Consider the following 23051-nt stretch of genomic DNA (forward strand, 5'->3'; position numbering starts at 1 on the left):
AGAACCTTGTTCAGATCCCAGGGTTCCAATGGCCGTCTGTAAGGAGGAACGATATGACAAACTCCTTGGAGAAAAGTGCGTACTTTAGAAAGCTGTGCCAAGCGCTTCTGAAAGAATACGGATAGCGCGGAGACTTGACCCTTAAGAGAGCTAAGCGACAAGCCTTTTTCCAACCCAGACTGCAGGAAGGAAAGAAAAATTGGCAATGCAAATGGCCAGGGAGAAAACCCTTGAGCCACGCACCACGCTAAGAATATCTTCCACGTTCTGTGATAGATCTTAGCCGAGGATGGTTTTCTAGCCTGTCTCATTGTGGCAACAACTTCATGAGATAAACCTGAGGCCGCTAGGATCCAGGACTCAATGGCCACACAGTCAGGTTCAGGGCCGCAGAATTCAGATGGAAAAACGGCCCTTGAGACAGCAAATCTGGACGGTCTGGTAGTGTCCACGGTTGGCCTACCGTGAGATGCCACAGATCCGGGTACCACGACCTTCTTGGCCAATCTGGAGCGACGAGTATGGCTCGATGGCAGTCGGACCTGATTTTCCGGAGAACTCTGGGTAACAATGCTAGAGGTGGGAACACATAGAGGAGTCGGAATTGCGACCAATCCTGAACCAAGGCGTCTGCCGCCAGTGCTCGGTGATCGTGAGACCGTGCCATGAAAACTGGGACCTTGTTGTTGTGTCGTGACGCCATCAGATCGACGTCCGGCGTCCCCCAGCGGCAACAGATCTGCTGAAACACGTCCGGGTGAAGGGACCATTCTCCTGCGTCCATGCCCTGGCGACTGAGAAAGTCTGCTTCCCAGTTTTCCACGCCTGGGATGTGAACTGCGGATATGGTGGACGCTCTGCTTTCCACCCACGTCAAAATCCGTTGGACTTCTTGAAAGGCTTGGCGACTGCGTGTTCCCCCTTGGTGGTTGATGTACGCCACCGCCGTGGAATTGTCCGACTGAATCCGAATCTGTTTGCCTTCCAATCGGAGACCTCAAGTCAGGAGGACGCCGTTTTGGCAACGGTTCCTCCGGCTGCCCTTTTTGGGCGTGACTGAGACCTCCAAGCCGCAAAAGCCGGGGACTCGAGTTATCAGCGCGGCCGCCGTAAAAGCGCGGGCCGCGCTGAAGTCCCCGGCGCACCACAAGTGCCAGCCGCGCCGCAGTCCCAGCGGCCGGCATGACCGATTTCTAGATGTGGCCAGCGTCCCGCCCCTCTCCTGACTGGCAGGTCCGGGGGCGGGAACGAACGGAAGCAGGCCGCAAAAGCCGGGGACTCGAGTTATCAGCGCGGCCGCCGTAAAAGCGCGGGCCGCGCTGAAGTCCCCGGCGCACCACAAGTGCCAGCCGCGCCGCAGTCCCAGCGGCCGGCGCGACCGATTCCTGGAAGTGTGCCTGCTTCAGCTAAGCTGAATGAGGCCATGGCACAAGCGCCGTAGCGCTGATGTCCCCCGGCGCACTACAACACCCAGCATGCTGCGGTGTGAGCGCCTGCACGGGGACACAGAGTACCTTGAGGATGCAGGGCCATGTCCCTGATGTACTCCGCTCCATCCAGCATCTTCTCCAGGGGCTGTAGATGGAGCCCGGTCTCAGTGCCTGGAGACCAGTAAATCCCACTTCACCCAGAGCCCTGTAAAAAGGGATGGGGAAGGAATCAGCATGTGGGCTCCTGCCGCCGTACCCGCAATGGGTACCTCAACCTTACAAACACCTCCGACATACAGTGGGGTGAGAAGGGAGCATGCTGGGGACACTATATGTGTCCTCTTTTCTTCCATCCGATATAGTCAGCAGCTGCTGCTGACTAAAAACAATGGAGCTATGCGTGCGTGTCTGACCTCCTTGCGCACAAAGCTAAAACTGAGGAATCTGTACTCCTACGGGAGGGTGTATAGCCAGAAGGGGAGGGGCCTTACACTTTTAAGTGTAGTTCTTTGTGCGGCCTCCAGAGGGCAGTAGCTATACACCCACTGTCTGGGTCTCCCAATTAGGAGCGAAAAAGAAAGCTTAATTAGGAGAGCCGGCTGTCAATCAGCATGACGTTGGCTATCCCGCTCCATCTACAGACCAGAGCGGAAAGGAAACCTGCGTCATAAAGTCAGCGGAAGCAGCTGAATCACTGACAAGAGCTGTTTGTGACTACTCTGTGCTGGTAAAGAACAGCACCGGGACACAACAGACAGGTAGGTAACAACTACTTGCCTGTTAGTGCTTAGGCACATTTTTCATTATTTATTTATTTTTTAAAGTCCCACATACTGTATTTTTCGGATTATAAAACGCACTTTTCCTCCCAAAAATTTGGAAGGAAAATGAGGGGTGCGTCTTAAACTCCAAATATAGCTTTACCTGGTGGTCCTGTCTGTGCGGCGATCGGGCGGCCGGGTGCCTGTGGCAGCGCGCAAGCGGCCGGGTACCTGTGCTTGCGTGCCGGTGGCAGCCGGGTACCTGTGGCTGCATGCGGGTGGCAGCCGGGTGCCTGTGCCTGCGTGCGTGCGGCAGCTGGGTGCCTGTGCCTGCGGCAGCCGGGTGCCTGCGTGCGGGAGGCAGCCGGGTGCCTGTGTGGGGGAGGCAGCCGGCACCGACAGGTACACGGCTGCCGTCCTCACACAGGCCCCCGACTGCCGCCCGCACACAGCCACAGGTACCCGGCTGCCTCCTGCACGCAAGCATAAGTACCCCGGCCGCTAGCAGGCAGGATGTGTGGGCCGCCTGCTGGCTGCCACTGTGCGTGCGGCTGTGCAGCAGGTTACCCAGTTTGTCCGCGGTCTCAGTTTCAAATGATGGCGCCAGGAGCGGGCGCGTGTGCAGATGGAGCTCTTGGAAGAGAGCTCCATCTGCGCACGCGCCGTTCCAGGCGCCATTATTTGACCCGGGACCGCGGACACTGGGACACTCACCGCACCTGCCTGCCGCACGACTCACCCGCCGCCGCTGTTGCTGCCGCCACCACCACGGATGCCACTGCTGCCGCCACCACGGACCCCACGGCTCCTGCCACTACGGACATCGCGGCACCTGCCACCACGGACCCCGCCGCCACTGACCCACCACGCCTGCCAGCACAACCTCTGCCTCCTGTGACCCCGCTTCACCACCACTGCTGCCCCCCTCCGGTAAGAGAACACCGGAGTATAAGACGGACACCATTTTTATTTTTTTACCTTTTTGATGTCTAAATTTGGGATGCGTCTTATAATCCAGTGCGTCTTATAAAGCGAAAAATATGGTATACTCTAATTCTAAGCCTGGTTTTCAGCTTGATGACCAGGTCAAATTTTACAATTCTGGTCAGAGTCATTTAATGTGATGCAACCTCCAGAACGCTTCTACATATAATACAGTGATTCTCAATGTTTTATCGTGACACACTATACCTCATGTTAGTGCTAAATTTTTATATAAGATTTGCATTTATTTTTGAAAATATCAAACTTTTAAAACGTTCAATTGTTATGACCTTAAACCAAATAGTTACATCACGCAAAATCATTCATTCATAAACAGTTGCCACATGTCTACTTTATATAAGCACAATTTTTTAACCCTTTCATTTGATCTTTAGGAGGTTAAGTTCATCACTAGCGATGAGCTGACTCGCAGATAACCAGAACCAGCTGATCCTGGTGATCCAGTTTATAAAATCCAGTTCCGGGTCGTCGGATTCCGGTCCCCATATAAAAAGTCTATGGGGACCAGGATCCGGCGATTATAAATGGTTTTAGAGGGGATAAGGGGATGGGAGCAGGCGTGCTCTACTTACCGAGGCACCGACACGGCTGTATGATGCTTCCAGACTGTGCATTCACTTTCAGTGCCGCACATTAGGCTCATCGCATATGTACTGCTTTCACCACCCACCGGCGCCTGTGATTGCTTTCAGTCAGATGCGCCCCCACACTGAGTGACAATGTATCTGATGCTTCCAATACCAGGCGCTACAAAGCATCTATTGTCACATAAACTAAATAAAAATATTTGGCATAGGGTTCCCTTGTACTATAATACCCAGCACAGATAAAGTATACAACTACAGGCTGCAGTCCCGAGCCGTGCGCTTATCTTGACTGTGTATAAAAATAGAAGGAGCTGCTTTATTTCTTTTAATAATTTAAATAAATAATTTAAAAAAACGGCGTGCGTGCCCCCCCCCCAAATTTTGATACCCAGCCATGATAAAGCCCGACAGCTGGGGGCTGATATTCTCAGTCTGGGGACATCAATGCTTATTGGGCCGCCTAAAAATAGCAGCTTGTAGCCGCCCAGGACTGTCACATTCATTAAAATGTGACAAGCACGGCGCTTTACCCAGCTCTTCCAGATTGCCCTGGTGCAGTGGCCCACAGCTGCCACTAAGCCCTAGATTAGTAATCACAGGCATCTATGAGACCTTCTCATTACTAATCTGCACGTGAAAGTAAATAAACACAAAAAACAAAAATCTGTTATTTGATATACAATCCAAAAAAAAAACAACCCCCCCCCCCCCCCCCACTCTTTCATCACTTTATTAACCCCCAAGACACTCCTGCAGGTCCGACGTAATCCACACGAGGTCCCACGACAGTCCTGGCTTTGCTACATCCAAGCCTGGAGAGACCGAAAATCTGTCCGATCTCTCAGGGCTCTGGGAAACACTGTCAAAGGGGGCCCGGCTGGCAGCAATGATGTCACTCAGTTCACTGGAGGTCATACCAGTTTCACATGGTATGACATCCGGTGACTTGAGTACCACACTCTGGCTTAAAGTGCGGGGCCATACCCCGCACACCCCAAGCATCACTGTCAGTGTTACAGGGCTGGTGGGGTGCTTCAGGTCACACCAAGGGAACCCAGGTATGCCTACCGGTGAACTGAGTGATGTCACTGCTGCCAGCCAGGTCCCCCTTAACAGAGAGAAATTGTGGAATGGGGCTTTGTAAACCGCGCCAATGATCACTGATGAAATCTTGGATTAATGTAAACTTTTTATTCTTGCACAGGTCTATGCATTTCAGGAGACTCTGCTCCCTTCCTCAGGACCAAACAGGCATAAGTTACATCAGATCTGATGTACAGCCAGGTCCCCCTTCTCAGTGTTTCCCAGAGCCTGGAGAGATACGACATGTTTTCGGTCTCTCCAGGTTTGGATGTAGCAGAGCCAGGACTGTCTAGGGAGATTGTGTGGTTAATGGCGGAACCTAAAGGGTCTTTTTGGAGTTAATAAAGAAGGGAAAGAGGGTGCTGTATTTTATTTCAAATAAAGGATTTTTCCCTGTGTTTGTATTTATTGCTTTTTACTTTTAGGATTAGTGATGGGAAGGGGGGTCTCATAGAACCCTATCCATGACTAATTTTGGGCTTGATGACAGTTGTGAGCTGTCATTAACCTCTTATTACCCAGATTGCCACTGCACCAGGGCAATCCGGAAGAGCAGAGTAAAGTGTCGGGATTGTCCCATCTAATGGATGTGACACTCCTGGGCGGCTGAAGGCTGCTATTGTTAGGCTGGGGGGCGGCCAAATAAGCATGGACCTCCCCAGCCTGAGAACACCAGCCCCCAGCTGTTGAGCTTTATCATGGTTGGGTATTAAAATTGGGGTGGGGGGGCGACCATATGCCGGTTTTTGAATAACTTAAAAAAAAAAAAAAAAAAAAAAAAAAGCAGCATTCGGTTACTCTTATTTTGCTACACAGCCAAGATAGGCGCACGGCTGGGGGCTGCAGCCTGTAGCTGTAGGCTTTATCTATTCTGGGTATCATAATATGGGTGGCCCTACACCAATTTTTTTTTTTTTTTACCATGATACTGACTCGCAGACAGGGTCTGTGATTGGTTACAGTCAAACGCTGTCACACAGGCTGGGGGCGCGTCGGAATGCAACCAATCACAGACACCAGGACGGCCTGTGGGTGGGGAAAGCAATGATGAGTGGCCCAGGAAGTAAATGAGTGGCCGCGGGAGCTGTTATAACCGCGCCAGAGCCTTCATAAGTATGAAGCGTTTGTTTCATTCTTATGTTCTTTAAAAAAATAAATAAATAAAGGAAAAGTAATTTCCTAAGTGCTGGATCAGTATCTGGAATCCCGGGCCTGAGTCTGGCACTCTGGTACCTTTGAAACGATGCAGATCTGGATTTTTACAGGCCGCGTCCACCCATCACTATTTATTACAATTATTATTATAATTTTTCCAACAAAATTTACAAAACCAATTTTTTTTTCGGGACCACATCACATTTGCAGTGACTTTTGAGAGGCCTATGTGAGGGAACATACCCAAAAGTGACATCATTCTAAAAACTGCACCCCTCAAAGTGCTCAAAATGCAAGATGTTTATTAACCTTTTAGGTGCTTCACAGAAACTAAAACAATGCAAAAGGAAAAACATTAAAATGTTAATTTTCCCCACAAAAATATTGCTTAAAGGGAACCTGTCATCAGAAATTTTGCACTAAACCGAAACGTTTCCCCCTCTGCAGCTCCTGGGCTGCATTCTAGCAAGGTTCCTGTTGTTCTTGTGCCCCCTTTCTGACCAAAATAAAGACTTTGTAAAGTGGTACCTTTTTGTATTCAGATCTTGATAATGGTACACAGGGACGGGCTCTCTGGTGGCCGTTAGTCTGCCTCCCTGTCGCTTTAGGCCGTCCCCCATCGTGCAATTTCAAAGAGGTGACGTGGGTAAGCTGGCCAGCGCTTGCGCAGAACGGTGGAGGCGGCGGTGGAGGCGCGAGCACGAGATTATGGGCGGGTACGTGCTGATGAAAGTCACAGCGCCGCCCACAATCTCGCACATGTGCAACACGTCACCAGCGGTCACACTGTGCACACTGCACAGTCCCGCGTGAGTGGCACGGCGCATGCGCGAGATTATGGGTGGCCATAATCTCATGCATGCGCCGTGCCACTCTCGCGGGACTTCAATGTGCAGTGTGACTGCTGGTGACGTGTTGCGCATGCGCGAGATTATATAAGGGAATTAGTCCGAGGGAAATTCAAACCTGCAGTATCGTTTTTTTTGTTTTCTTTAGCGGATGATAAAAAGTTTTATTTCATACATAAATGAGGGTGCTTTAAAGTGCAGGCTTTGTGCACCGTTACACACCCTCAATTGTGGGCACTTCCCATTAACCAGATTGACACCACTCAAGCAAGTGGTGCTTGAACACAATCCAGCACCACTCACCACTGTCAGAGCAGGTGATCTCTTGTTTCTAGCTCCTGTCTGCAGCTGCCACTTGCCACACATCTATGTGTATCACTTTAGTGAGTGGCAGCCACAGACAAGAACCCGGTATAAGAGCGCTAGCACTAACACCATGTGAGCACTGCTGAGCTCCTGAGTGCTGGTGCAAACAAGCAGGTCAGCGGATTGAGTTCAGGAAGCACTTGTTGTGGACAAGCAAAAGCTGGAAATTAATATAAGGCTGCTTTCACACTACGTTTTTTTTTTAACATGCGTCATGAACGTTTTTTTAACGCAAAAACGGATCCAGTGCAAATGCGTTTTCATTTCAATATATTTGCAATGGACTAGCGTTAACATGCGTTCACATGCGTTTGCGTGCGTTATAGTGAGGATCTAGCGGCTTGCAGTTTTTTAACTTTTTTCAAAAACGCTACTTGTAGTGTTTTTGAGCTACGTCCAAATACTGCAAATCGCTGGATCCTGACTAAACAGCACGCAAACGCATGTGAACGCTGGCATGCTGATGAACAGGATCCTGCTTGCTCTACTGAGCATGCCCAGAAACCAGCCTGTCATGATCAGTCTCTCTCCCCCTCCCTCTCTCCCCCGCCTGAGAGCGGCGGACGCTCGTAACCAAGGTAAATATCGGGTAACCAAGCAAAGCGCTTCTTGGTTACCCGATGTTTACCTTGGTTAAGTGTGTAGGGAGCCGACTCCTAGCAGCTGCAGACGCTCGTAACCAAGGTAAATATCGGGTATTCAAGCAAAGCAGTTCACTTAGTTACCCGATATTTACCTTAGTTACAGCTTACTGCAGCTCCCAGTCTCACGTTCAGTTCCCCTCACTTCCGATCACATGACACCAATGCCCGCCCATAAACTTCAAGTGACAGGATCCTGCAAAATAACATGCGTATGCATGCGTTTTTCTCTGCAAAAACAGGATCCGCTTTTGCAGCAAAAAAACCGTTCATGACGCATGCTAAAAAAACGTAGTGTGAAAGCAGCCTAAGTGGTCAGAATGCAAATTAAGTGGATAAACATCGCACTGAAGCGTCCTAGTTTGCATATGAACTAAAACATTTTTTAGTCACTAAAACACTGAAATCTATGATGCTGGTATGATTTTTATACGGGCCAATTCCACTATGTAGTTTTATAAGAAGTTGAATTTAGAGGACTGACTCCCTATAAAATAGCATGAAACTTTCTGCGCTCCAGGAGAAAGCACATCGCCTGGTTAGCCATAGATCTGACACAGGATTACAGAGGATATGCTGTCAATGTGTTTAGTGCGACACCTTTAGCAAATGCCAGACAAATTAAGACTTTAATTGCAAAAATGTAATTTCTCTTCTTTCCTACCAGCTGAGCCGCTCTGTTGTACATCTCTGTGAAACACTCATCCAGGGGAATTTCCTCAATCCGGAAATTGACTCCGGTGAAGCTGAGCTGCCTTGCGATGTACATACCACTCAACTTCATATCCATAGCAACAATCTCCATGGCCCCTACACCCCTGTATAAGTGATCAGAAAAGAGAAACGAGTTTAGGGGTAGATGACAAGAAGTAGAGAGGAATAACACTTTAGATGACCTTAAAAGAGAATGTCTCATGAATAGAATTTTAATTTAAAAAATGTAAAAACAAAGCAAAATAGTGCATTCATTTCATATTTGGTTTTACAAGAAGTAGAAACTTGCTATTTTTAAAAACGCCCTATGGTTGGCCACTTTTGAGCTAGATGCTTCTCTAATATCTGTATTGAAACCTCAGCAGGGAATTTGTGCTTTATGGCATCTGCAAGTTAAAGCAGTAATTCAGATTTGGGTTGAAAGTATGCAGTCACTATGTGACTGCAGACTTCTGAATCCTCATAGCGCGCACATTGAACGCTGTCAGGATTTACAAGTAAGAACGGGAGGTCACAAGTATGCCGACTAGACATACCAGTGTTTTTCCAAAAATAAGACCTCCCCAAAAATAAGTCCTAGCAGGGTTTTTCAGTAGTTTCCGAGCAAGGCTTAAATATAAGTCCTACCCCGAAAATAAGCCCTAGTTGCAGATCAATAATGATGTGTCCCTGCAGCTAAAAAAAAAAAAAAAAAAAAAAAAAGTTAAAAAACACTGCAGGACACTTCATTATGGACAGCAGACATCCCACAATAACACTCATCAGACGCTGAGCAGGAAAACCTGTAGTGATCGCACAACCACACACACATCAGATCTCCCACCCGCACACATCAGATCACACACAAAATCACCCATCAGATCGCACACACACTCACCACATCCAGCCATACAGATTTCTTCTGGCCGGCAGAATCCTGAGACACAGTGCGGTGGAGCGTAAGGACCTGAGATGCGTTCCACGGCTGAGTCCTTCATGCGTTCCATTGGACTGTCCCATCTATCCATACGGCTGGAGGCATTCTGTACCACCGGACGTGGCGAGCGAGTGACGTGTCTGTGAGAGATATATTCATACATACATACACACACACACAATATATTATATAATATTATAAAATTATATATATATTATATGATATTATAAAATTATATATACATATATATATACATACACACACACATATATATATATATATATATATATATATATATATATATATATACACAGTGCCTACAAGTATCAGCCTGGAAGTGTGAAATGCACTGCAGCAAAAAGAAGGGAATTTTGTTTACTTACCGTAAATTCCTTTTCTTCTAGCTCCAATTGGGAGACCCAGACAGTGGGTGTATAGCTACTGCCTCTGGAGGCCGCACAAAGAACTACACTTAAAAGTGTAAGGCCCCTCCCCTTCTGGCTATACACCCTCCCGTAGGAGTACGGATTCCTCAGTTTTAGTACCAAAGCAAGAAGGAGGAAAGCCAATAACAGTTTCAAAAACAAATTCAATCCGATAACAAGATCGGAGAACTTAAGAAACAACATGAACAACATGTGCACCCGAAAAACGAAACCCTAAGAACAAATAGGGCGGGTGCTGGGTCTCCCAATTGGAGCTAGAAGAAAAGGAATTTACGGTAAGTAAACAAAATTCCCTTCTTCTTTTTCGCTCCTAATTGGGAGACCCAGACAGTGGGACGTCCAAAAGCAGTCCCTGGGTGGGTAAAAAGATACCACATGAACGGGCTGTCAGACAGCCTCTTCCTACAGGTGGGCCACCGCCGCCTGAAGGACCTGTCTACCTAGGCTGGCATCTGCCGAAGCGTAGGTATGCACTTGATAGTGTTTGGTAAACGTGTGCAGACTCGACCAGGTAGCCGCCTGGCACACTTGCTGAGCCGTAGCCTGATGCCGCAATGCCCAGGACGCACCCACGGCTCTGGTAGAATGGGCCTTCAGTCCAGATGGAATCGGAAGCCCAGCAGAACGGTATGTGTGAAGAATTGGTTCCTTGATCCACCGCGCCAGGGTGGATTTGGAAGCTTGCGATCCCTTATGCTGACCAGCGACTAGGACAAAGAGCGCATCAGAACGGCGTAGAGACGCCGTGCGAGAAATGTAAATCCTGAGTGCTCTCACCAGGTCCAACAGATGTAAACCCTTTTCAAATTGGTGAACTGGATGCGGACACAAAGATGGCAAAGTGATATCCTGATTGAGATGAAAGGAAGAAACCACCTTGGGAGAAAACTCTGGAATTGGACGCAGTACTACCTTGTCTTGGTGAAACACCAGGAAGGGAGATTTGCAAGATAACGCCGCTAGCTCGGACACTCTTCGAAGAGACGTGACCGCCACAAGAAAAACTACCTTTTGTGAAAGCCGAGAAAGGGGAACCTCTTTCAAAGGCTCGAAAGGCGGCTTCTGGAGAGCAATGAGAACCTTGTTCAGATCCCAGGGTTCCAATGGCCGTCTGTAAGGAGGAACGATATGACAAACTCCTTGGAGAAACGTGCGTACTTTAGAAAGCCGTGCCAAGCGCTTCTGAAAGAATACGGATAGCGCGGAGACTTGACCCTTAAGAGAGCTAAGCGACAAACCTTTTTCCAACCCAGACTGCAGGAAGGAAAGAAAAATTGGCAATGCAAATGGCCAGGGAGAAAACCCTTGAGCCAAGCACCACGCTAAGAATATCTTCCACGTCCTGTGATAGATCTTAGCTGAGGATGGTTTTCTAGCCTGTCTCATTGTGGCAACAACTTCATGAGATAAACCTGAGGCCGCTAGGATCCAGGACTCAATGGCCACACAGTCAGGTTCAGGGCCGCAGAATTCAGATGGAAAAACGGCCCTTGAGACAGCAAATCTGGACGGTCTGGTAGTGTCCACGGTTGGCCTACCGTGAGATGCCACAGATCCGGGTACCACGACCTTCTTGGCCAATCTGGAGCGACGAGTATGGCTCGATGGCAGTCGGACTTGATTTTCCGGAGAACTCTGGGTAACAATGCTAGAGGTGGGAACACATAGGGGAGTCGGAATTGCGACCAATCCTGAACCAAGGCGTCTGCCGCCAGTGCTCGGTGATCGTGAGACCGTGCCATGAAAACTGGGACCTTGTTGTTGTGCCGTGACGCCATCAGATCGACGTCCGGCGTCCCCCAGCGGCAACAGATCTGCTGAAACACGTCCGGGTGAAGGGACCATTCTCCTGCGTCCATGCCCTGGCGACTGAGAAAGTCTGCTTCCCAGTTTTCCACGCCTGGGATGTGAACTGCGGATATGGTGGACGCTCTGCTTTCCACCCACGTCAAAATCCGCTGGACTTCTTGAAAAGCTTGGCGACTGCGTGTTCCCCCTTGGTGGTTGATGTACGCCACCGCCGTGGAATTGTCCGACTGAATCCGAATCTGCTTGCCTTCCAGCCATTGTTGGAAGGCTCGCAGGGCAAGATAGATTGCTCTGATTTCCAGAACATTGATCTGCAGGGTGGACTCTTCCTGAGTCCACGTCCCCTGAGCCCTGTGGTGGAGAAACACCGCTCCCCACCCTGATAGGCTCGCATCCGTCGTGACCACTGCCCAGGACGGGGGAAGGAACGACTTTCCCTGTGACAATGAGGTGGGGAGAAGCCACCAACGCAGAGAGTCCTTGGCAGTCTGAGAGAGGGAGACAGTCCTGTCGAGGGACGTCGATTTCCCATCCCATTGGCGTAGAATGTCCCATTGTAGAGGGCGCAGATGAAACTGCGCGAACGGGACTGCCTCCATTGCTGCTACCATCTTTCCTAGGAAATGCATGAGGCGCCTCAGTGAGTGCGACTGGCTCTGAAGGAGAGATTGCACTCCAGTCCGTAGCGAGCACTGCTTGTCCAGTGGAAGCTTCACTATCGCTGAGAGAGTATGAAACTCCATGCCAAGATAAGTCAGAGATTGGGTCGGGGTTAGATGAGACTTTGGAAAGTTGATAATCCACCCGAAACTCTGGAGAGTGTCTAGTGCCACCTTCAGACTGTGCTGGCATGCCTCTTGAGAGGGTGCCTTTATAAGCAGGTCGTCTAGATACGGGATGACCGAGTGACCCTGCGAGTGCAGAACAGCTACTACTGCTGCCATGACTTTGGTGAAGACCCGGGGGGCTGTTGCCAGACCGAAAGGTAACGCTACGAACTGCAGGTGTTCGTCGTGTATGACGAAGCGTAGGAAACGCTGATGCTCTGGTGCAATCGGCACGTGGAGATACGCATCTTTGATATCTATTGATGCTAGAAAATCTCCTTGAGACATTGAGGCTATGACGGAGCGTAGGGATTCCATCCGGAACCTCCTGACTTTTACGTGTCTGTTGAGCAACTTTAGATCCAGGACGGGTCGATACGATCCGTCCTTTTTTGGGACCACAAACAGATTGGAGTAAAAACCGTGACCTTGTTCCTGAAGAGGGACGGAGGTCACCACTCCTTCCGCCTTTAGAGCGGCCACCGCCTGCAACAGAGCATCGGCTCGGTCTGGTGGTGGAGAAGTTCTGAAGAAACGAGTTGGCGGACGAGAACTGAACTCTATCCTGTACCCGTGAGACAGAATATCCCTCACCCAACGGTCTTTGACGCGTGACAGCCAAATGTCGCCAAAGTGGGAAAGCCTCCCACCGACCGCGGGTGTGGGAATCGGAGACTGCAAGTCAGGAGGACGCCGTCTTGGCAACGGTTCCTCCGGCTGTCCTTTTTGGGCGTGACTGAGACCTCCAAGAATCTGAGCGTCTCTGGTCTTTTTGAGTCTTTTTTGACGAGGCGAATTGGGACCTGCCCGGTCCTCGAAAGGACCGATAACCAGACTGACCCTTCCTCTGTTGGGGTTTGTTTTGTCTGTGTTGCGGTAAGGATGAGTCCTTACCCTTGGAGTGTTTGATGATTTCATCCAAACGCTCTCCAAACAATCGGTCACGAGAAAAAGGCAAATTGGTTAAGCACTTCTTGGAATGAGAATCTGCTTTCCAATGTCTCAACCACAGGGCCCTACGCAAAACAACGGAGTTGGCTGACGCCACTGCCGTGCGGCTTGTAGCGTCAAGAACAGCATTAATCGCGTACGACGCGAATGCCGCCATTTGCGAGGTCAATGGTGCTACCTGCGGGGCAAATGCACGTGTGACTGAGTCGACTTGCGCAAGCCCGGCTGAGATAGCTTGGAGTGCCCATACGGCCGCAAAAGATGGCGCTAATGACGCTCCAATCGCTTCATAGATGGATTTCAGCCAGAGCTCCATCTGCCTGTCAGTGGCATCTTTAAGTGCCGCTCCATCTTCAACTGCAACCAAGGATCTAGCTGCAAGCCTGGAAATTGGAGGATCCACTTTTGGACACTGGGTCCAACCCTTGACCACCTCAGGGGGAAAAGGATAGCGTGTATCTTTAAGCCGTTTAGAAAAACGCCTTTCAGGATAAGCGTGGGGTTTCTGGATTGCGTCTCTAAAGTCAGCGTGGTCCAGAAAAGTGCTTAATGTACGCTTAGGGTATCTGAAATGGATTCTCTCGTGCTGCGAAGCTGACTCCTCTACAAGAGGAGCTGGTGGGGAAATATTTAACATCTTATTGATGTTAAATATAAGATCATTAACTATGGCGTCACCATCTGGTGTATCTAGATTGAGAGCGGTCCCAGGATCAGAATCCTGATCAGTTACGTCCGCCTCATCACCCATAGATTCATCTCGCTGGGATCCTGACCATTGAGATGAATGTGAAGGCCCGTCATAGCGAGCCCGCTTAGGCTGCCCGGGGCCATCGTCCGAGTCAGAATCTTCACCCTGAGGTGTATGTGCCCGTCCCGGAGCTTGGAGGTAACTCAGCTGAGGGGGACCAGGGGGCAATGATTGCACAGTGTCCGTGGCCTGAAGTACAGGCCTAGCTCGCAATGTGTCAAGAATTTGTGACATAGTGAGAGACATTCTGTCAGCAAAAGCTGCAAACTCAGTTCCTGTCACCTGGACAGCATTCACAGGTGGTACACCCTGGGTCACGTCCAGCAGAGGTCCCGACTGTGCAAGCGCCGCAGGGGCCGAGCACTGCCCACAATGGGGGTCCGTGGAGCCTGCCGGTAGAAAAGTCCCACATGCGGTGCAGGAAGCATATAATGTCTGTGCCTTGGCACCCTTGCATTTTACGGACGACATGCTGCTGGCTCTCTGCAATGTGAGAGAGTCTATAGCCAAAGGGCGACCAGCGCTATGCAATACAAAGTATTTGTAGAAACAAAATACTAAGAATACTACTGGCACAAGAGGGGGTGAGCCCTGAGGGCTGCTTACCGCCCGCTGAATAGCGGGTAAGAGGCGCAGAATTCCTTGTCTGGGTCTCCCCGGCTCCCCTCTGCAGCTCAGCGTGTCAGCAGGAATGGCTGCCGGCGTCTGTGGAGAGGGGCGGTCCGTGGGAGTTCCTAAACAAAAGTGCGGGAAACAGTGTCCCCTCTGTGCCGATTGTGAGGGCTGGAGTATGTAAAAACGACTCCAGCCCTCGGCGCTGATGCACTGACCAGCGTCCCGCCCCTCTCCTGACTGGCAGGTCTGGGGGCGGGAACGAACGGAAGCAGGCCGCAAAAGCCGGGGACTCGAGTTATCAGCGCGGCCGCCGTAAAAGCGCGGCCCGCGCTGAAGTCCCCGGCGCACCACAAGTGCCAGCCGCGCCGCAGTCCCAGCGGCCGGCGCGACCGATTCCCAGAAGTGTGCCTGCTTCAGCGAAGCTGAATGAGGCCATGGCACAAGCGCCGCAGCGCTGATGTCCCCGGCGCACTACAACACCCAGCATGCTGCGGTGTGAGCGCCAAATGCACGGGGACACAGAGTACCTTGAGGAAGCAGGGCCATGTCCCTGATGTACTCCGCTCCATCCAGCATCTTCTCCAGGGGCTGTAGATGGAGCACGGTCTCAGTGCCTGGAGACCAGTAAATCCCACTTCACCCAGAGCCCTGTAAAAAGGGATGGGGAAGGAATCAGCATGTGGGCTCCTGCCGCCGTACCCGCAATGGGTACCTCAACCTTACAAACACCTCCGACATACAGTGGGGTGAGAAGGGAGCATGCTGGGAGCCCTGTATGGGCCCTCTTTTCTTCCATCCGACATAGTCAGCAGCTGCTGCTGACTAAAAACAATGGAGCTATGCGTGCGTGTCTGACCTCCTGCGCACAAAGCTAAAACTGAGGAATCCGTACTCCTACGGGAGGGTGTATAGCCAGAAGGGGAGGGGCCTTACACTTTTAAGTGTAGTTCTTTGTGCGGCCTCCAGAGGCAGTAGCTATACACCCACTGTCTGGGTCTCCCAATTAGGAGCGAAAAAGAAAAGAATGTTGTTTCTTTTTTTTTTTTTTTTTTTTTTTTTTAAATTGTGAAAAGTTTATTCAGAGGGTCATTTATTATTCAACCCCTCAGACCACAAGAATTCTGTTTGGTTCCCCTAAAGTATTAAGAAGTATTTCAGGCACAAAGAACAATGAGCTTCATATGTTTGGATTAATTATCTTTTTTTCCAGCCTTTTCTGACTAATTAAGACCCTCCCCAAACTTGTGAACAGCACTCATACTTGGTCAACATGGGAAAGACAAAGGAGCATTCCAAGGCCATCAGAGACAAGATCGTGGAGGGTCACAAGGCTGGCAAGGGGTACAAAACCCTTTCCAAGGAGTTGTGCCTACCTGTCTCCACTGTTGGGAGCATCATCCGGAAGTGGAAGGCTTATGGAACTACTGTTAGCCTTCCACAGCCTGGACAGCCTTTGAAAGTTTCCACCCGTGCCGAGGCCAGGCTTGTCCGAAGAGTCAAGGCTAACCCAAGGACAACAAGGAAGGCGCTCTGGGAAGATCTCATGGCAGTGGGGACATTGGTTTCAGTCAATACCATAAGTAACGTACTCCACCGCAATGGTCTCTGTTCCAGACGAGCCCGTAAGGTACCTTTACTTTCAAAGCGTCATGTCAAGGCTCGTCTACAGTTTGCTCATGATCACTTGGAGGACTCTGAGACAGACTGGTTCAAGGTTCTCTGGTCTGATGAGACCAAGATCGAGATCTTTGGTGCCAACCACACACGTGACGTTTGGAGACTGGATGGCACTGCATACGACCCCAAGAATACCATCCCTACAGTCAAGCATGGTGGTGGCAGCATCATGCTGTGGGGCTGTTTCTCAGCCAAGGGGCCTGGCCATCTGGTCCGCATCCATGGAAAGATGGATAGCACGGCCTACCTGGAGATTTTGGCCAAGAACCTCCGCTCCTCCATCAAGGATCTTAAGATGGGTCCTCATTTCATCTTCCAACAAGACAACGACCCAAAGCACACAGCCAAGAAAACCAAGGCCTGGTTCAAGAGGGAAAAAATCAAGGTGTTGCAGTGGCCTAGTCAGTCTCCTGACCTTAACCCAATTGAAAACTTGTGGAAGGAGCTCAAGATTAAAGTCCACATGAGACGCTCAAAGAACCTAGATAACTTGGAGAAGATCTGCATGGAGGAGTGGGCCAAGATAACTCCAGAGACCTGTGCCGGCCTGATCAGGTCTTATAAAAGACGATTATTAGCTGTAATTGCAAAAGGGTTATTCCACAAAATATTAAACCTAGGGGTTGAAAAATAATTGACCCACACTTTTATGTTGAAAATTTAACTGAGCAACATAACTTGTTGGTTTGTAAGATTTATGCATCTGTTAATAAATCCTGCTCTTGTTTGAAGTTTGCAGGCTCTAACATATTTGCATCTTATTAAATCTGCAGGGGGTTGAATACTACTTGTAGGCACTGTATATATATATATAACTAGAAGGTGGCCCGATTCTACGCATCGGGTATTCTAGAATTTACGTATTGTGTAGTTAATGTATGATGTTTGTGATAGAGAGATTATATATATATATCTATATATAGATAGATCTATATATATATATATCTATCTATATATCTATATATATATCTATATATATATCTATATATATATATCTATATCTATATATATATATCTATATATATATATATATATATATATCTATATATATATATATCTATATATATATATCTATATATATATATATCTATATATATATATCTATATATATATATCTATATATATATATATATATAGATATATATATATATATATATATATATATATATATATCTATATATATCTATATATATATATATCTATATATATATATCTATATATATATATCTATATATATATATCTATATCTATATATATATATATATATATATATATATATGTATGTATATGTTGTTGTGTGTAGTTACCATGTGTTTGTGTAGGGCGCTGTACATGTTCTGGGTGTTGTCTGGGTGTGGCGGGGGGTGAGAGCGGTGTTGTTTGTGTGTTGCGTTGTTTGTGGAGCGCTGTGTGTCTGTAGCGTTGTGTGTGTGTGTGTGTTGCGCGGTTTGTGTGGTTGTGGGGTGTGTGTGTGTTTTGGGGGGAGGTATGTTTTGTGCAATGTGTGTGTTGTGCGGTATGTGTGTATATTTGTGTGTGCCGCGGTGTTTGTATGTTGGGTGTTGTGTGTGTGCGGCGTTGTCTGTGTGTGTGGGTGTCTGTGGTTCCCAGTGTGGTGTGTTGTGCAGTGCGTGTGTGGCGGTGTGTGTGTGTGTGCGCGCGCGTGTGTGTGTGTGTGTTCTGCCGCTGCAGGACCTTGATGCGCTCACCTGGGAGCCGGTGTACGCTGGTAACCATGCTACACAATATTACTCAATGTGTACCATTGTTACCAGCGTAGCCCGCCCCCCGCTCGCACGGGATCCCAATGCGAGCGTATGTGTCGGCTGGGTTGGCGGCGTACGCTGATGGGCTCCCGGGGGTAAAGCACTCACCTGGGAGTCGGGGCTCCATGTCGTTTCGGGGAATGCGTGCGGGGGGCGGGGGCCAGAGCGAGCGTGCAATGCGTGAGGGGGGCGGGGCGTGGCAGAGTTGCCAATGCGTGCAGGGGGCCGGGGCGAGAGGCCAATCCGTGTGGGGGGCGGAGCCTGGGCGAGCGGCCAATCCGTGCGGGGGGGGGGGCGGAGGCGAGGCGAGCGGCCAATGAGACGCTTGTCGCGGTAAGGACACAATTTTGGAGCAAGACAGAGACACAGACAGACACAGACAGACAGACACAGACAGACAGACACAGACAGACAGACACAGACAGACAGACACAGACAGACAGACACAGACAGACAGACACAGACAGACAGATAGAATAAGGCAATTATATATATAGATAATCTATATATCTATCTGACGAAGGTGATGCCGAAACTTGTGCATGGGGGCTGGCGTCACATGTGTATGCAGGTCTTCTCCTGCACAGGTAAATACTTTTTATCTATCATGTCTAATTGGGTGGCTCCCCTACATACTTGCTCTGTACCTTAGTGAATAATATGCTGTATCTGAGATACTTTATACTGTAACTATACTATTTTTTCACAGCATATTTATACTATACTATATACTACAGCTACAATCGCTATCTATACACCAATACAAGCATCATTAGCAACATATATAGTTCTGGCCCCCAATAACATTAATAGCCAGCTTTGTATCTTTACAACACTATATATCATGGCTATTGCATGACTGTTATACATTCCACATCTGTGAACACTTGGTTCTGGCTCTAATTTTTCTTATTGTATCTTTATTCTCACTAAGGCTATGTGCCCACGGGACCTTGTTTCTGCGGATTTTGCCGCGGAAAACCTGCGGATTTTTCTGGATTTTCCAGATAAATCCGCAGGTTTTAGCATCTACAGTCACTCCCCATGTTATCCTATGGGACATGGGGAGTGCTGTGTCCACGCTGCGTAAAGTGCAGCTGCCGACCATGCTGCAGATGTAGGCATCCACATGTATAATTGCATGTCAATTATTCATGCGGAATTACCTGCGGATGTCCCGGCCTTCCGCTATGGAGATAAGAGGCCGGGACGTCCGCAGGTAAGCCGCATGAATCTCCGCATGTTTCCCGCAGCTATTCCGCTGTAATGTAGCAGCTAAAAATAGCTGCGGACGCCGGCGGGCAGCTGCGGGAAACATGCGCTCGTTCTTGCTGATACATCCGCAGGTACGAGTGCCCATGGGCACTTAGCCTAACTTAGCTAATGAATTTTTGTATCTTATTTAATACCTCTGCAGACACCTGTACTTGACTCTTAAATATTTATACATGCGACGCCCCTGTTCTAGTCACCCTGCCAGTTGGCATTCATTAATTTTTAACCATTAATAAAAATTGTTATCTTTGACCAAATCGATTTCTCTTAGAATTTTTTGTTCTAAAAATTGGTGCCTTATATCATTCCCGTAGGTCTATTACATCCGTATGACCCACACACTATTTCAATATATGCACTTGTCATATAATATTGTTATTTTTGTGGTGCTGTGTACGGTCGCTTTTTCTTTGATCAATTTCTGTATGTATTCAGAAGGTTGCAGACAAATAAAGTGACTTCACACTTTCATCCCAAACGTGGGCAATTCCTTTAAATAGTCAGTGAAATGTCAACCAGCTATTAAGTTGCCAGAAAATGAAGCCACTCAGTCACATTCCCCCAGATGTCATGGGAGATGCATACAGAGCTTTATTTAGATGTATTGTGTGATCCTGCAGAATCTAGGCCTTCAGTACACATATGATGGAGTAGTCTTCCCTGCTTTCTACTAATCTGTCCCAACCTACAAAGCAAAGACAACAAATGAGCTACAGAAAATAAGCCTCGTGACGCAATAGCCAATAAGTGTTTTTTATTTTATATGGCTAAGTAAAAGAAAAAAAGTATGTTAATAAAAAAAACTTAAATAATATTCCATTTTTGATGATACATTCCCTTTAATGATCATTAGCCATATTATCAGACAAATGTTGCCAAGTCCTCTCATTTAGTCCCTTAAACCATTGACCACTGTGTACCTCTTTTCAATTGCGTGCAAGAACTCATCAAAAGTGCTGAAAGACGTGCCCTCTCCCCAGATACCCAGTCGACTCATATAGATCATGTTCTTGGGCTCAGATGCACCTGTGAAAAAGTGACAAGAACACTGAAGGTAGGCTGTGAAAAGACTATTTTCTGAAAGTGTGACACTCCGCACCACAAAGAATGAGAAGTAATGCTAGTCTGGAAAAGGCACTGAGGATTTAAACTCACCAGTGGCACTAGCATACACAACACGTGCCAAAGGCAGATTGTTCTGTAGCTCTAAAACTGCACGGCCCATTTTAGTGCATGAGGCATTTTTGGCTTTGTGACATTCATCAAACACAATCTGTAAAGAACAGTCAAGGAAACAACTGGTAAAACAGTAGTATAATATTGTAAAGTTTGCAACATCATCCAACCCATTTCTATATATTCATATACAAAATAAAGTGCCTTGTGAAAGTATTCGGCCCCCTTGAATTTTTCAACCTTTTCCCACATTTCAGGCCTCAAACATAAAGATAAAAACGGTAATGTTATGGTGAAGAATCAACAATAAGTGGGACACAATTGTGAAGATGAACGAAATGTATTGCTTATTTTAAACTTTTTTTTTTTTTTTTTTTTACAATGAACAGAGTTCATTGAGGATCTCTGAATGATCCAATGCTGTCCTAAATGACTGATGATGATAAATATAAGCCCCTGTGTGTAATCAAGTCTCCGTATAAGTGCACCTGCTCTGTGATAGTCTGTGTTCTGTATAAAGCACAGAGAGCATCATGAAGACCAAGGAACACAACAGGCAGGTCCTTGATACTGTTGTGGAGAAGTTTAAAGCCGGATTTGCTTACAAAAAGATTTCCAAAACTTTAAACATCCCAAGGAGCACTGTGTAAGCGATCATATTGAAATGGAAGGAGTATCATGCCACTGCAAATCTACCAAGACCCGGCCTTCAATCCAAACTTTCATCTCAAACAAGGAGAAGATTAAATCAGAGATGCAGCCAAGATCCAGCCTCTTCTAGATGAACTGCAGAGATCCACACCTGAGGCGGGAGAGTCCGTCCGTCGGACAACAATCAGTCGTACACTGCACAAATCTGGCCTTTATGGAAGAGTGGCAAGAAGAAAGCAATTTCTCAAAGATATCCATAAAAAGTGTTGTTTAAAGTTTGCCACAAGCCACCTGGGACACACCAGACATTTGGAAGAAGGTGCTCTGGTCAGATGAAACCAAAATCGAACTTTTTGGGCACAATGCCAAATGATATGTTTGGCGTAAAAGCAACACAGCTCATCACCCTGAACACACCATCCCCACTGTCAAACATGGTGGTGGCAGCATCATGGTTTGGGCCTGCTTTTCTTCAGCAGGGACAGGGAAGATGGTTTAAATTGATGGGAAGATGGATGGAGCCAAATATAAGACCATTAGTGAAGAAAACCTGTTGGAGTCTGCAAAAGACCTGAGACTGGGACGGAGATTTGTCTTCTAACAAGACAATGATCCCAAACATAAAGCAAAATCTACAATGGAATGGTTCACAAATAAACGTATCCAGGTGTTAGAATGGCCAAGTCAAAGTCCAGACCTGAATCTAATCGAGAATCTGTGGAAAGAGCTGAAAACTGCTGTTCACAAACGCTCTCCATCCAACCTTACTCAGCTCCAGCTATTTGCAAAGGAAGAATAGGCAAGAATTTCAGTCTCTGGATGTGTAAAACTGATAGACACATACCCCAAGTGACTTGCAGCTGTAATCACAGCAAAAGGTGGTGCTACAAAGTATTAACTTAAAGGGGACGAGTTATTGTACGCCCCAATTTTCAGTTATTTTTTTAAAAAAGTTCAAAATAAGCAATAAATTTCGTTCAACTTCACAATTGTGTCCCACTTGTTGATTCATCACCATAACATTAAAATATTTATCTTTATGTTTGAAGCCTGAAATGTGGGAAAAGGTTGAAAAATTCAAGGGAGCCAAATACTTTCGCAAGACACTGTATATACAAACCATTAAAACCATTATCACCCGGGTCTTGCAGTGTGACACAATTAAACCCTAAAGCTGGGTCCCTACGATCCGTGTTAGCAGTTTTTTGGATACAGCATATTTCCGCTGTGTCCAAAACGCTGCGTTGTACAGTACAAGCACAGTGGTGCTTCTACTGTACTTCGCAAAAAATCACCTGCGGCACGGCAATCCAAGCCGCTGGATGTCCGCAGGATGTCAATTTTATGCTTTGCAGAGACGCGAGTGTTCTCAGCAGTGACAACACAGCGAAAGTCCGCAGTGCAGACTTCTGATCGTTGCCACAAACTGCTGCATTCTCCTGCGGAGAAAACTTGCATTTCCACAGAAGGAATTGCACTGCATCTATAACGCAGTGTCATCTGGATTGTGTGACTGTACCCTAGGAGTTTCATTATAATCAAAACTGTGGGTCAGGTTAGTGTAGAATCTGCATAAAAATATTGTAATTGATATTAAATAG

The 23051-nt window shown here is 47.7% G+C and overlaps 1 protein-coding gene across 1 annotated transcript in view; it reads right to left on the reverse strand.

Annotated features, from left to right (window-relative positions):
• SBNO2 (strawberry notch homolog 2) overlaps window positions 1-23051 on the reverse strand; it is a 166324-nt gene that overhangs the window by 46817 nt on the left and 96456 nt on the right. Inside the window, exons 11-13 of the mRNA XM_075352925.1 lie at window positions 20779-20896; window positions 20544-20649; window positions 8541-8694 (exon numbers count right to left, since the gene is read on the reverse strand). Of these exons, the coding sequence (XP_075209040.1) occupies window positions 8541-8694; window positions 20544-20649; window positions 20779-20896 (378 nt within the window). The remainder of the gene's footprint in view (window positions 1-8540; window positions 8695-20543; window positions 20650-20778; window positions 20897-23051) is intronic.

Source organism: Anomaloglossus baeobatrachus, chromosome 1 (genome assembly GCF_048569485.1).
Source record: "Anomaloglossus baeobatrachus isolate aAnoBae1 chromosome 1, aAnoBae1.hap1, whole genome shotgun sequence".
Classification (NCBI taxonomy): Eukaryota; Metazoa; Chordata; class Amphibia; order Anura; family Aromobatidae; genus Anomaloglossus; species Anomaloglossus baeobatrachus.